We start from the raw sequence: 16,228 nt of genomic DNA, 5'->3' as shown, positions 1-16,228 counted from the left end.
CTATTCCCCTTACAGGATAGTGCAGGATAGCAAGATTGGTCAGCTCAGTATGTTTTTTTTTTTAATCATTTTTTTTTTTAATTTATTTTCAGCATAACAGTATTCATTGTTTTTGTACCACACCCAGTGCTCCATGCAGTCTGTGCCCTCTCTAATACCCACCACCTGGTTCCCCTAACCTCCCACCCCCCCACCTCTTCAAACCCTTCAGATTGTTTTTCAGAGTCCATAGTCTCTCATGGTTCACCTCCCCTTCCAATTTCCCCCAACTGCCTTCTCCTAACTCCCCCTGTCCTCCATGCTATTTGTTATGCTCCACAAATAAGTGAAACCATATGATAATTGACTCTTTGTTTGACTTATTTCACTCAGCATAATCTCTTCCAGTCCCGTCCATGTTGCTACAAAAGTTGAGTATTCATCCTTTCTGATGGAGGCATAATACTCCATAGTGTATATGGACCACATCTTCCTTATCCATTCATCTGTTGAAGGGTATCTTGGTTCTTTCCACAGTTTGGCGACCGTGGCCATTGCTGCTATAAACATTGGGGTACAGATGGCCCTTCTTTTCACTACATCTGTATCTTTGGGCTAAATACCCAGTAGTGCAATGGCAGGGTCATAGGGAAGCTCTATTTTTAATTTCTTGAGGAATGTCCACACTGTTCTCCAAAGAGGCTGCACCAACTTGCATTCCCACCAACAGTGTAAGAGGGTTCCCCTTTCTCCACATCCCCTCCAACACATGTTGTTTCCTGTCTTGCTAATTTTGGCCATTCTAACTGGTGTAAGGTGATATCTCAATGTGGTTTTAATTTGAATCTCCCTGATGGCTAGTGATGATGAACATTTTTTCGTGTGTCTGATAGCCATTTGTATGTCTTCATTGGAGAAGTGTCTGCTCATATCTTCTGCCCATTTTTTGATATGATTATCTGTTTTGTGTGTGTTGAGTTTGAGGAGTTCTTTATAGATCCTGGATATCAACCTTTTGTCTGTACTGTCATTTGCAAATATCTTCTCCCATTCCGTGGGTTGCCACTTTGTTTTCTTGACTGTTTCCTTTGCTGTGCAGAAGTTTTTGATTTTGATGAAGTCCCAAAAGTTTATTTTGGCTTTTGTTTCCTTTGCCTTTGGAGACATATCTTGAAAGAAGTTGCTGTGGCTGATATCGAAGAGATTACTGCCTATGTTCTCCTCTAGGATTCTGATGGATTCCTGTCTCACATTGAGGTCTTTTATCCATTTTGAGTTTATCTTTGTGTACTGTGTAAGAGAATGGTCGAGTTTCATTCTTCTACATATAGCTGCCCAGTTTTCCCAGCCTTATCTTTTATCTTTGTAGTCTGTTATAATGAGGTGATGACTGAGTTTCTTAATAAAAGAAAATACTAAAATAATAAAGAATTGTAGGCAATAAGCCAACAGAGGAGATGTTCTGGAAAGCACTATGGGATTTAAAATTGAATCAAGAAGATTTAAATTTTAACGAGTGTGGTTTCAATGATGGAGTGCAGGGTTAATAATATGGAGGGGACACTGGAATGAATCAAAAGGCTTAGGGTACAGTATTATTAGCATATCCACTAAATACTGTGTGACTCCGACCAGTTCTTATGATTGAACTTTAATATCTCCATCTGTCATAACTAAATAAACTAGTATTTAATTGGGCGATTCTGTTGTGCTAGGTACATTGTTGGTTAGTGTACTTCTATTTCTTCGTTTAATCCTCATATTAACCTTAATAAAGTAAATAGAACCTGTATTTTACAGATGAGGAAACTAAGGTTCCATAATGTTAAGTAATACTCAACATGTTGAGCAACTAAGTATTAAAGTACAATTTGTGTTATATTTCTGTATTTCTCTAAAACTGTGAAGTTTCTTCTGTTTCTACTTATAAAAAACACTAAATTTTTAAACGATGCACAATGGTATAATGATAAGATGGTAAATTTCCATGGTATTAAGTTTGGCTCTCTCAGTTTTGTTCTTGTTAGTTTTCTTACCTGCAGTGTACTTTATGAAAATCTTACCTAGTTGCTAGCACCTGATTCATCAGTGATTAACTCAAGTCTGCAGTGAAGTTTTCTTCCTCTGAGATATTAAAGCATTTATTATCTATTTCTCACTTATTAGTTACATATTTGAGATATATACTTACCAGCTTTATATTTGAAATTTGGGATTACTATTGAATTGTTTAAATTTCTATGTGTTCATGTATTACTGATACACATCTGTTACTGAGACGGGTACACGTAAGTTCCTTCTGGGAACTTCTCTATAGCATTGTACATGTGGTACATCTATCTTCCTAAATAATTGTGACTTAATTCTGTCAACTAGACTAGTTAATTATCATTCTCAGGTATTCACTTCTCACAAGCAAATTTACCTGTAAGATACTTTAAAATTTTAAATTCTATAGCTTTACAGAGCACAGTTAATTAAGCTTTTTAGAGAAATGCTTTTCAAAAAAAACTTTTTTTTTGCCAAAAATGTTGAAAGGAGTTCAATCAAAATCAAGATGAGTTGATTAAGCATGTAGGCTTATTGTATTTGGCAAGGAGACCAGTTACTTTGCCCCATCGCTGATTCTTTTTAGAGTTCTGAAAGCTGGTGTTCTCTCTGCTTCTGCCTTGCCACCCCTGCCCCCATCAAAGAGAGCAAAATGTTTGAGCAATATTTAGGAGATCTGGGTGGTCTCTAGTACTACTACTATTACTACTACTACTTACTCAAAAGTTAATTAACATTTCTGGGCTTTAGTTTTCTCATTCTTTAAAAAAAAAACTGAGTTGGATTATTTGATCTTTAAATATACTCTGTTCCAGCATTTATAAAACCTACACGTTTAAGATAATTATGTTTCAGAATTGTAAAGTAGCATTTGATTCTTAAACTTCAAAATAGTAGTAGTTTAATGTTAATTGCTTTTTTCTTTAAAAGCCTTTGTGATCTCCTGTTCCACTTTTATGGTTAATTTTCTTTTTTGACTTACCAGTACTCCCTCACGTGTTGCTAAAGGAGTTGTTGACCACACCAAAATGAGTCTACATGGTGCTAGCGGGGGACATGAACGATCAAGAGATAGACGAAGATCAAGTGACAGATCACGAGATTCATCTCACGAAAGAACAGAATCTCAACTCACTCCTTGTATTAGAAATGTTACTTCTCCAACACGACAACACCATGTTGGTACGTAAAATTAACTCATCTTCCTGACAGTTTTTAAAAGCATGCAGTTACCTTTTTAAAACAGTAATGACTGAATTCTGCGTAGTACTTGAGAGTAAAATTAACTTCTTAGTTCTATTCAGTTGCTATTTTAGCTTAGCTTCATTCTTGCTATAAGAAATCAGCTTATTAAATGAAACTTAAAAGTGATTTTTTTTTTTGAGTCTGGGACAGTTTCATATAAAGAAATTTGAAAAGCCTTTAAAACTGTGGTATGAGATAATTTGTTTAATTTTTAAAAATATTTGAGAGAGAGACAGAGTGAGAGCATGCAGGAGTAGGGGGAGGAAGGGAGTGGCAGAGGGAGAGGGAGAAGCAGGCTCCCCACTGAGCAAATGCCCTGGGGCTAGATCCCAGGAGCCAGGGATCCTGACCTGAGCCTAAGGCAGACATTTAACCGACTGAGTCACCCAGGTGCCTGAGTCACCCAGGTGCCCGGAAGTCTTTCAAATTGATTTTTATCTTATGTGATACATAAAAAGTGGTTTATTTTTAAAAATTTGTAGTAAATTGTTGATAGGAATTCTTGGTTAATCATGCTAGAAAAGGAAGTGAAAGCTAGAATAACCATGTAGTAATTTAAGTTTTGACAGTATTTTAAATTTAACTTAAAAAATAGATGGTGAAAAGGAAGGTGTGAGGTGTTTTGTTTTGTTTTTTTTTCTTGGCAAGTAGCTCATGTCTTTTTTTCCCTTCCTACTCATTACTGTAAATGAACATTATTATATTTCAGGTAAATAAATTGTGTGACTGAGAAGTACATTAGCAATGTGAACTTGTTGATTTTCATTTTCCCTTGGAGAAGGGGCAAATCTAATACCTTCACATTGTTTTTGATTGTTACAAATCAAAATCATTTATCTTAGGGCTTAATTATACAGAGAGGTTGTCAGTATCTAAGTAGGTCCTCAAAGTCAGACTAGTACTGATAAGCCAAAAATCCATGCAAGTATAAATAGGAGTTGACAGTTCATTAATATGCTAAATTCAATCCCTGGGAAGAGAATAGGAAGATATAATAAATGATTTTTATTAATTCAGCAAATTTTGGTTTTGGGATGCTACCAGCATTCTGGAAACAGGCAATAAAATGGAGGTGTCAGAATATCTCTGGAGATAAAGCAAACCTAATTATATCATCAGTAAAGCTGTACAGAATGTTCTGAGTAGCCTGAGTCATGGAGGAATTTGGCAGAAGCTGATGAATCTGATGAGATGGAGGTACATTTTTAGGTCACCTTTAAAGTGTAGTTCTATCCTCTAAAGGGAACTTATCACAGAATCTTAGTTTTAATTTTCCCTTTATAGAATATTGGAACAGCTGAAGAAAACCTTCTGAATTTTAACAATATTTCCTACCTAATTAAAATTATGGATAGTAATTATATGATCCTTTAGAATTTGCGGCAGTGCTTTTATTCCAACAAAAAGTGAGACTGAAAAAAAAAGCAATGTATCATAAGCTATTGAAGCCATTTTATTTGGTTGGTAGACATTAAAAGTCATTTGAAAGAATAAATAGTTTTGTGTCCTTAGTGACCTTTTTTCTTCCTTTGGGGCCTTGCTTTTGTGAGATAAATTACTAGTTTGGGGATGGCCTAATTAATATAGTGAGAGTCCAAAGTTTGTACTTAGTGTTCTCAGAGTAGTACTAATACTTTTAGTATTTAGGACAGTTAAAGTTGGTATTTTCATTAATCTTTTACTTCCTGTCAGTGCTTATTTGACTTGTAAACTTGTAAGACTATTCTATTCCTTGGGTTTCATGTATTTTTAAATAGCATACTAGCATGAAATTTACCTTAATTTTGATCTTAGTCTGAGTGAGCATTAGTCAGCTACACATCTTTTTAAAAATCTACAAAAATTAATTTAGAAAACATTTTGATGTTTTAGGTTTTATTCCTGGGAAGTAATATTTATGGTGTTCTGTGAAAATGTTACTTGAAATCAAAAAGCAGAAATGCTTTGATTGATTGATATTATTTTATTTTTTGAGAGAGAGAGAGAGAGAGAGAGTGCGTGCATGCACAAGTGGCGGTGGGGGGGTGGAGGGCAGAGGGAGAGGGAGAAGCAGACTGTGTGCTGAGCAGAGTCCAATGTGGCAGGACCCTGAGATCATGACCTGAGCCGAAGGTAGACACTTAACCAACTGAGCTGCCTAGGCCCCCAGAAATGTGATTTAAAACAACTTTTCTACATCAGAATTTTTAAAAGATAAATGTGGATCTTGAATTTTTTTAAAAGGAAAATTTGCATAACTTTAACATCTTTATTTCAGAACGAGAAAAAGATCATAGTTCTTCTCGTCCAAGTAGTCCTCGTCCTCAAAAGGCATCTCCAAATGGTTCCAGTAGCAGTGCTGGGAACAGCAGCAGAAACAGTAGTCAGTCAAGTTCGGATGGTAGCTGTAAGACATCTGGGGAGATGGTGTTTGTATATGAAAATGCAAAAGAAGGAGCTCGGAATGTGAGAACATCGGAACGAGTAACGCTAATAGTGGATAACACTAGATTTGTTGTAGACCCATCCATTTTTACTGCACAGCCAAATACAATGTTGGGCAGGTTTGTGTTATTGCAGTTCTTTGTATTATTATAAAGCACTTTCACATTATTTTACTTAAGTTTTACAGTAATTCCCTGTTGGAATGTAGTATTCCTGTTCTATAGATGAACTGAGCTTTGGAAGTTAAATATAACTTGCTCAAGTTAGTATAGCCAGAAAATGGTAGAGCCAGATCTTGAACTTGGTTTTTTTTCTAACAATTTTTGTTATATCAGCAAGAAAAAAAAAATTATTTAATGAAGACAGGGTCCTAAACAATCTCCACAGGTTAAAACCTTAAATTCTATCTAACAAGGTGAGTATAACAGTAATACATGCTTTTTTCACTTGGGGGAATCCCAAATTCAACCACCAAATATAACAGGTATCAGCATTTTGTTTAAAGAGGAAAAAAAAAGAGTTTGGTTAGCTGAAAAGTCAGCATGTATTGCCAGATTTAAAAAAAAAAAAAAAAGGAAGGTATTAACAAGGAGTTAGAATGAAGGAAAGATACTTGTAGTTGTATTCTAATCTGTGTGGGTCTAGAGTAAAGGTCAATGTGAAGTTTGTAGTTGGGGAACTGTCGTCTTAAGAATGATATAGACAATATAGACTTGATTTTTCATTGTGTCCAAAATGAGCAAATACCTTTTTTTTTTTTTTTTTCATTTTTTTTTCAAGTATCTTTTCGTTGTAAAATTAGTATCTTTTCCTGTTCTAATATAAAGTGAAGGAGCATAGAAATGAAATAGAAATTTATATGGTGTAAAAAACTTGTGTTTTTTTCCTAGGTTGTATATGAGTAACTATTTAGGATGCCTTTGTGTGTGTACATGTGATTTCTCCTCTGAATACAGAATAAAAGCTAACATGACATTGCACATTTTGAATAATTGAATATTCTTTTTAACATTGGCAGTTAGACTTTACATATCTGAGGCAAAGAAAACAAGTATGGCTTTTATGTATTTTTAGTAGCACAGAGGAAGATTATTGAGGGAAGGTGTCAGGAGGATGACTCGACATTATTAATACTTTTTTTTTTTTGAAGATTTTATTTATTTGAGAGAAAGAATGAGAGAGAGAGAGTATGAGAGGGGAGAGAGTCAGAGGGAGAAGCAGACTGCCCATGGAGCAGGGAGCCTGATGCAGGACTCGATCCTGGGACTCCAGGATCATGACCTGAGCTGAAGGCAGTTGCTTAACCAGCTGAGCCACCCAGGCACCTGACACTATTAATACTTTTAATTTTTACCCAAATTTTAAAGAAACACTCTTAAAAAGTAGATATTTGAAATTTTGTTTCCTTTGTTAGGCTACATTTTCTTTAAAAGCAAAACAAAACAAAGTCCAAAATATTTCTGTGTGTGTATCCATATTGAACTGAGAAGCATAACATTCTCCTTTTGTTAAAAAAAAAAAAAAATTTTCAAGTATTTGAGAAAGTTGCATGACATTTGATTCCTGAAAGACTGTCCTTGCTTTTTTTTTTAAACAGTGAAGTCATCTTTTTCATGCTAGTTGAGTAAAGCATATCTTTGGGGATGAAAATTAATATTCATGGGTACTGTAAAAAGCAGTTGGCATTCTTTTGGAAACTTCGAAATAAAAAAGCTTTGTTCTTTATAGATTTCTGTGTTATAACAAAAGAAGAAACCATTTAAATTGGGAAATTGTTGAGTCCAATACTTAAGAATGATGGTATCATTTAATTTGGAGGTCCAACTTCCTTTAACCACAGTTTTAAAATTTTCTTGGGAGTAATGTATTAAACTTTTGATTTTGAAGAACATACTCTGCACATTTGCTCTTTTCAAAAAACATTTCATAGTTACTATGAAAGGGCCAAGAACATTACTTGAAAAAATAGAAATCTGTATTTTTTTTTAAGATTTTATTTATTTATTTGACAGAGAGATCACAAGTAGGCAGAGAGGTAGGCAGAGAGAGAGAGAGAAGGGGAAGCAGGCTCCCCGCTGAGCACAGAGCCAGATGTGGGACTTGATCCCAGGACCCTTGAGATCATTATCTGAGCTGAAAGCAGAGGCTTAACCCACTGAGCCACCCAGGCACCCCAGAAATCTGTATTTTCTTATGTAAAAATTAGTATTAAGAGCATTTTACTCATTTGTTTAAACTTTTGATTCACTGCTTAGCTTCCTCATTCCTTTTTACCCGAGCATTTGATTGCTAATTTTTCAGTTCTGGGATACAAGTGTAAGAATTTTGAGTGATGTTTCTTATATTTATGTTAGAGTCGTGAAAAGTGAAACAACCTAACCTCCCTGTTTCCTACTTTACTGTATGTGCTGCATTATAGCATTAACTTTGCAGTGAGGGTAGCAGTTTTAAGGAAGAGGTATAGATAACATGGTTTCCCTTTTCCATTCCCCCCCGCTTTCTGGTAAGATTAGTATAAAAACCACCTTTTCCCCTAGATTGATTGATTTTTTTTTTCTCTCCCTGAGAAGAAGGGGCTGAAAAGTTCTTTAGCTTCTGAGTTTTATCAGCTGATTTTGTTTGCTTATAGGGAATCTATACTACTATTCCCTCCCATCAGAAAGGTAGTATTTTTAATAATCCTTCATTTATTACTTTTGTCAGAATAAATTGCTAAGAATTTTTAAACTAATTTATGAATAAATTATAATTCCTTTTTACTTTTGTACGTGAAATAAATTTTCCCTTTGAAGGCAGTATCCTATTGTTATATTTCTCATTATTTACTAATATCATAGGATGTTTGGATCTGGCAGAGAACATAACTTTACACGTCCCAATGAGAAGGGAGAGTATGAAGTGGCAGAAGGAATTGGCTCCACAGTGTTTCGAGCTATTCTGGTGAGTGCTCATTTTTTATGTCTTGACTTAATCATAGAACTCCCTTTTGGTAGGTATTTGTATTAGAAGCAGAGTTCTATTTGGATATCTCTATGCAGAATATTGTTTTTTAAAAAATACCATTTTATTCATTTTTATTTTAGTACATAAAGATAATTTGATACAAATATAGGTCAGGGGATGTGACATCTCTTAAGTATAAACAGGTGGTTCTTTCAAAGGGTTTAGTGGTAATCCATCTGGAGTCATGTTATTCCTCCCTCCCTCATTCTCTTAAATACAATAAGTTGATCATTTTTGCTATCTGAGATAAATGTGATGACTTGAATTCTACTATTTTATTGCCTATAACTGGCAATGTGGACAGTTAACATATAAAAGTCATCTAAAATGTAATAGCATTTTTGTTTTAAACCTTTTTTTTTGAGGTTTTAACCTTTTATTTTGAGGAATATTTGAATTAGTATTACAGAGTTCCTCCTTGTAATTTCAAATCAGTGATAAAGCTTTGATTTATAGTCTGTGACTATGCCACAGTCTGAAAATATGGTTTCCTCAGATAATTTTGGGAAAAATGGGCAGGGAGGATCATGGGGTAAAAGACAGGAATGGAAGTTGATCTTGATTAGGTTGTTAGTACTTGGGCAAGTACCAAAAGACGTGTTGCTTGCACTAGTATAGCAACTTTATTGTGTTATTGTGGCTCTGAACCTCAAGAAGCTTAAGGCAGATCTTAATTTGGGGGGGAGAGGGGAGTGCTTTATCTGGCCCTACTTCATTTAACCCCTGATGGAGTTGCTGAGTAAAAAAAAAAAAAAAAAAAAAATAATGACTCAGCTGTAATTTGGGGGCTAGCCCTTAACAATTTTTAAAGTAGATCTTGGAAATAAGTACTATTTATTGTTCATAATTTGGGACACATCAAAAAATAGTATTTGGAAGAAGAATATGTAATTGTGCATTCTGTTTACATATATTAATACCTGGAATATGACTTGAAGTTCTTTACTAAGAACCACAAATTTTGCTCAATTCTGTAAGTAATAGTTAAGGTACCTTAAAATGTATCACTTAATTTAAAAAAAAAAAAGTTTTAAAATTTGATGGTAGTTATATAGAAAAATAACTTGTAGAGTGGAAAATACATATGAATTGGCATGCTACAATAGAGAGAAGAAACATATCAGTATCAGGAGACCTGGCTTTCCTCTGCTACTAAATAATTGTTTGACTAGGTGAGTCAACGAACCCATTTGGGCCAACGTTTTCTTATTGGTAAGATGAAAAAGTGGTTAGGTGAACAGAGGTCCCATCTAACTTTAAAATTCCACAGTTCAGAAATCTCAGAGCTCCACTGTTTTTGAAAAGGCTAGCAGCTTCACCTTAATAGTAAGGTTTTGGCCACCTTATGCTGTAGATGTTTTATGCATTCTTTACTTTTTTTTCCTTTTTTTTTTTTAAGGATTACTACAAAACAGGAATAATTCGTTGTCCTGATGGCATATCTATTCCTGAACTGAGAGAAGCATGCGACTACCTTTGTATTTCTTTTGAATATAGTACTATTAAATGTAGAGATCTCAGTAAGTATGATGTTTTGTGTGTGAGTGGTTTGTAGAGTTACAATATATTGGAATGAAAAGCCTGAAAGAGTGCTGTTCATGTGAACATCAGATATTTGTTCAATTGGATTATAAAGCACTGTGATACTATAAGGATGCTTTATGGAAGTCTACAGAGATTTTTATAACCAATTGTGCAATTTTCCAAAACTTCAAAAAAAAATTTATATGTATATGTTTGTATGTATATATGTATATTTATTTTTGATAGACTCTCCTAGATTTCCTCCTTGACCTCATCTCTGTCATTTGTTGCCAGTCTTTATCTCCCAGCTTGGGAGCCCTGGCTTTGGTCAAGTATGGTATTTGGCTTCACTCCTGAGATCACATCAACCAAAGATTTATAATTTTTTGTACTTTCACGTAAGATAATATCCTAAGCCACTGTGGAAGATAACTCTCAAGGAGAATATTTCTCATTAAAGATCTTAGATTAAATACCTAACCCTCATTTATCCAAAGGGTTAAGTGACTTTGTCTTAAGAACATTAAACAGCCTCAAAGCAGAGTCTAGAACTTTGGAAATCCCAAGTTTTTGATCAGTGTTTTCCCCTTACCACCACCCCAGCACTCCTCCCTCTCACCATTTGCCATACCTCCTGAGGGGAAGAAAAAAGGTGATTATACACAGAAAAGTCAGAATAAGAGAATTTTCAGATGTTGACTGAGATGCTGAGTGGCTGGAAAAGTTCAGAAGGAGAGGTCATTGTGTGCTAGAGGGATTGGGAAAGAGTTCAGAGGAGGCAGGTAGTAAAGAATAAATTGAAATGATTAGAAAGAATAGAGTAAGGAGGTAGTTTAACAGCTGAGATTTTTGGACTAAAGATGCAAAAAACATATTTTGGAAAGAACCTAGTTGGGACAGAGACTTTATATCAGGACCAGCAGGAGATGAGAATAAATGGGCCACATTGTAGAAGGTCTTTGATCCAAACTCATGTTCTTACATTTTATCCTATATATGGTGGGAAGTCATTTCAAAAGCTTCCTATATGTGGTTATAGCCTTATGTTAATAAGGCTATAGACTTATGGTTATCTTTACTTCATTAACCTAAACTCACTGGTAGCTTGCCATACCTTCTCAAAGATTGGTGTGTTAGAAACATGTAAAATGTAAAATGTTAAATAATTTTTTAGAAGATTTTATTTATTTGAGAGAGAGAGCATAAGCAGGAGGATCGGCAAAGGGAGAGGGAGAAGCAGGCTTCCTGCTGAGCAGGGAGCCTGATGTAGGGCTCTATCCCAGGACTCTGGGATCATGACCTGAGTTGAAGGCAGACGCTTAACCGCTGAGCCACCCAGGTGCACTGTGAATGGGAAATATCATTTCATATTTTAAGTGTATACTTAAAGATAGGTGTTCTCTTCATGCTTATTTAAGAACTAACTCATTGAAATTGTGTGGTCTTACTAAGTCCTCCCCTAAGTACCACTTTATTATTGCCAAACATTCTTTAAAATCTTCATAAAAATATCAGTAGGTAGGATAAAGTTGCTGGTCCACCTCTGAGTCCATTTCTCTATAAATGATATTTAAAAAGTTTAAAGTCAAATAGGTAGAGCATACATATGTAAATTCGAACAAAGTTTGTTTTTTCACATCTTAAAAAATGTTTTTACCAAACCATGAGCATTAATTATTCTAATTTAGATCCTCAAGATCTAAAGTTTTGTGGTTTTTTTTTTTAAATTCATAGAGCCATTTTAATTTTAATTCTTAAAATTAAATATTAAATTTTGGGGACTATCAGATAAAAAACATGTGGATTTGGTTTTATAATCCTTTGGACATAGACTCTGTCATCACTATTAAGTCTCATTTATTTGTTATGGAATTAAAGGTAAAAGTCTTTATTTAAAATATATATAATAATGTTTTTTCTAGATTTTGGCTTTTAAATAATTAGAACTATTTCCAGAATACTTGTAATACATATTTTTAAAAATAGAATTCTCATAGACTTTATTAAAATAAAATTATGTAGAATTTGAAGAGACAAAAATGTCCTTGTAAAAATATAATAGGATACTGTAGGTGTAGACTTGAGTCCAAAACTGAATTGTTTCCTGTTCATATGTGCCTTTACTGAATACTCGAATGGCACATTACACTAAGATGTCTGTTTGTGTCTTAAAATTATACAAAGGACTATCTATACCTTTTCAACTTTGTGTCCATAGTGCTTGCCTGCCACATAGTAAGGACTCAATAAACATTTGCTAAATGAATAAATTATTTTATCCCTCATGCATTTTTTTTAGGACCCCATTCTAATTGTTGTCATCTTCTCTGTATCATTAGTCTTTTCCTCTGTATAGAGTAATTCTTAGCCTCAGACTCAAATTTAACCTATGTCTATTGTAGATATTAAAGAAAATTATTTAAAATATTTTAAGGTTTTCATTGGAATTCTTTGAAGTTGATGTTTTAGAAAAATTAACATTTTTACTGTCTCCTCCAACTGCTGTCTTTCCGTTTACTAAGTTTTCTTTTATGTCTTTAATTTCTTCTGATCTTGTTTATTTTTTAATACTTAGTATTTTTTTTGTTGTATGTAGAGGATATTTAAATTTTCTAACCACTAACATAAGAAAATTATTGAATTTTATATATTGTATGAGCTACCTAATAGAAACTCTATTTCTAATAGTTTTTCAGTTGGTTCTCACATATTCTTGGTGGATAATTGGCTCTGTTGTAAATAACACTTTATATTTGTGTGTGTGTGTGTCTTAGTGCATTGGCTAGAATATTTTGAACAGTGTTTAAAAATTTAGTGGTAATGCTGGCATCCCTGTCTTTGAAGGCATTTTCTTTAGATGTCACTGTTAAGTCACTCCTTTCTTCTTGACTCTTTCTTACTTTAGCTCCTTGACATTCTTCTTTTAGGCCTTCTGTTTATCTTTCTCTCACTTGCTCCCTGATCCTTGATCTCTTGAATGAGCTCATTCCCGAGTGTTCTGTGTTAAGCTCCCTTCTCTCTCACAGAACCTATACACTTATTCTAAGTGATGCCATTCATCGTTATGGCTTCAAACACTCCCATACCCTGTGGATTTCCAATACTTTATCTCTAATACTTTTTTTTTTTTAAAGATTTTTTTAATTTATTTGACAGAGAGAGACACAGTGAGAGAGGGAACACAAGCAGGGGAAGTGGGAGAGGGAGAAGCAGGCTTCCTGCTGCGTAGGGAGCCCGATGTGGGGCTCGATCCTGGGACCTTGGGATCATGACCCGAGCCAAAGGCAGCCGCTTAACAGCTGAGCCACTCAGGTGCCCCACTTTATCTCTAATTCTTAAGTATCAGCTGTGTGTTTCTAGTTTACCATTTAACTTATAATCCTCCCGCCTCTTACTCAGGCTTTTTGTGAGTTCCATGAATATAGTAAATATAATGATGAACAAGACAGACCTTGTCCCTGCCTTTATGGAGTTTACAGTCTAGTGGGGAAGTAATGAACAGTAATGAAAAGTAATGACAAGCTGTGAACAATAACTTGACAGGTAATGAAAAGCTGTGAAAAATGTGGTGAAGAAATGAGATGCTATGAGAAGTGTATGGTAAAGGGGCTGTGGAAAGTCATTATCTAAGTGACATTAAAGCTGAGACCTAAAGGAATGGCAAGTGGATAAGATGCTGATTGTACCAGGCTGCAGAAAAGGTATTCGCAGAGGTTGTCAGGTTGGAAGGAATATGACATGCTTAAGGAACTGAAAGATGAGGGAAGTATGGCTAGAGTGGAGGGATGAAGTGTGAGTGGTCAGAAGTAAGTCCAGAGAAGTAGGGCGAAAGCAAAATTTATTAACTGAATAAATATCTGATGACTGTTAATTCTCTACCAGTCTGTTCTAAGTTTTGGGGATGCAGCATGAACAAACCAGGCAAAACTTCCTGTTCTAATGGAACTTACACTCTTTGGGAAGACAGACAAACCAGGTGAATAAGTAACAAATGGTATGTTAGTGATCACTGCTGAGGAGCGGGGGAAAGTGAGGAAGGGACATAGAGCAGCCAGAGAAGCCTTAACTGGAGAGGAAAGCTTAATTTCAAGCAGAAAGTAACAATGAGTGCAAGGGTTGAGGCAGCTTGCCTGGCATGTTTGAGAGCAGCAAAGAGAGTGAAGTAAGTTAGAGTGTCCACAGTAGGAGATAAGGTTAGGAGGGGACCTAGGTCATGGAGGACCTTTACCTTTTGGCTTTTACTCTGAGTGATGTGGGAAGCCATTGCACTGTCTTGAACAGAGTAGTAATATATGATCTTTGAGGTTGTACCATTTCAGGGGAGCGGAATTCAGTATAGATTTGTACAGTGCTATGGTCCTGATATGACTGTGGTTTAAAAGAATTACTCTTGTCTGTTGTGTTGGAAATGGATTGTGAGGGGGAATTAAGGTAAAAGTAAATGGATATTTAGGAAGCTGTTACCATAATTCAAGTAGGAGATAGTGATGGGTTAAATCAGGGTGGGAGCAGTAGGTGGTGTTAAATTCTGGACATATTGGATGGCAGGGTTGTAAGGATTTGCTTGTTGATTGAGTTATGAGATGGGGAAGAGAGAAGAGGACTTTAATTTACTGGAAATGTGGAGTTGCCATGAAGTGAGATGTGGGAAACTTCATGGGCAGTGAAAATTTAGAAGCTTGATTTGAGACATGTTAAATTTGAAATACTCATTAGATGTCCAAGTGGAAATGGTTGGGGGGCATTGGGTATATATGTTTAAAGTTCAGGAGAGAAATATGGGCCAGACTAAATTTATGTGCAGGATATACCCACACCCTCCCCTCCCCACAGGATTTACGTACAATATATATGTAGTGTTTAAAGAAAATATTTTTTAAAGGACTCTACACACTGGTCTATAATCTCCTTTTCATGTAACAGGTCTTTATGGACCAAGTTAAGGATTTAGGACTTTTGTTTTTAGATAGTATTGGCCATGAAAGACTTAAACTAGAGGAGATGCATAATTTGGCTGCTGGGGGGAGGATGAATTATACAGGGGCAAAAGTAAATGTTGGGGGAATATAATTAGGTTTTATAGTAGTTGGGGTAAGAGTTAAGGATGACTTGGACTTGGTGGGGGGCATTGGGGATAGAGTGTATTCTGGTGAAGTATTGCTATGTAACCATTCCAAACTTAGCATAAAGTATAATTTTTATTCCGTGGGTCAAGAACTCAGACAAGGTACAGCAGAGGTGGTTTGTGTCTGCTTCACGATATGTGAGGTCTCATCTCATGTGTAATTGAAGGGCTGAGGTGACACAGAAGAAGAAGAAGCTACAGGCTTCTTCACTCACAAGTCTGCTGCTTGCAGTGGAATGACTCAAATGCTGGGTTCAGCTGGGACTGTCAGAGAACCTGCATGTGACCTCTTCATGCATCTTGGGCTTCTCCAAATCTGGAGACTGGGTTCAGCAGGGAAGTACTTGGAGAGTTACGAGGACCAAAACAAAACTGCAAATCATGCACTGTCACCTCTGCCATGCTCCCTTGGTTACAGGCAAGTCAGTATGACCAGCCTAGGTTAAAGGGGAGGAGAAAGGGAGATGTCAAGGTTCCATTGCAGAAAAGTATGTGGAATAAGAGATTCTGTAGTTATCTTTGGTTAGCATCTTCCAGAAAAGGAAATGACACAATTCAAGGTGCACTTAAGAGGTGGACTTGATAGGGCTTGAGGAATGGTTGAATTAAGAGATGCAAGCGGAATCAAGGATTCATTTATTTATTCTACAAGTATTTAAGTTCCTGCTATATGCCTGGCACTCTTCTTAGATGATTCTGAGAAATGAATGGATGGCAGTGGCATTTACGGATTTGGAAAACACTGCAGGGAGAAGCAGATAGGATTAAATTCACTTTTGAATATATTGAGGTTGAGGTGCCTGTGAAGTAGCATCCCAATGGAGATTTCCAGAAGGTAGTTGAATATAATACATCTAGAATATAGAAGACAAGAATTAG

General features: G+C 35.5%; 1 protein-coding gene across 7 annotated transcripts in view; it reads left to right on the top strand.

The window, feature by feature from the left end:
• BTBD10 (BTB domain containing 10) overlaps positions 1 to 16,228 on the top strand; it is a 74,026-nt gene that overhangs the window by 49,409 nt on the left and 8,389 nt on the right. For all 7 annotated transcript variants that reach the window (XM_047690677.1, XM_047690680.1, XM_047690681.1 and 4 more), the window contains 4 exons: positions 3,014 to 3,210; positions 5,531 to 5,816; positions 8,535 to 8,637; positions 10,100 to 10,220. In XM_047690677.1, coding sequence (XP_047546633.1) covers positions 3,014 to 3,210; positions 5,531 to 5,816; positions 8,535 to 8,637; positions 10,100 to 10,220 — 707 coding nt within the window. The remainder of the gene's footprint in view (positions 1 to 3,013; positions 3,211 to 5,530; positions 5,817 to 8,534; positions 8,638 to 10,099; positions 10,221 to 16,228) is intronic.

The sequence above is a fragment of the Lutra lutra genome, chromosome 10, assembly GCF_902655055.1.
Source record: "Lutra lutra chromosome 10, mLutLut1.2, whole genome shotgun sequence".
In the NCBI taxonomy this organism is placed as follows: domain Eukaryota; kingdom Metazoa; phylum Chordata; class Mammalia; order Carnivora; family Mustelidae; genus Lutra; species Lutra lutra.
Note: the sequence above shows the minus strand (reverse complement) of the source record. Positions and strands in the feature narration are given on the sequence as shown.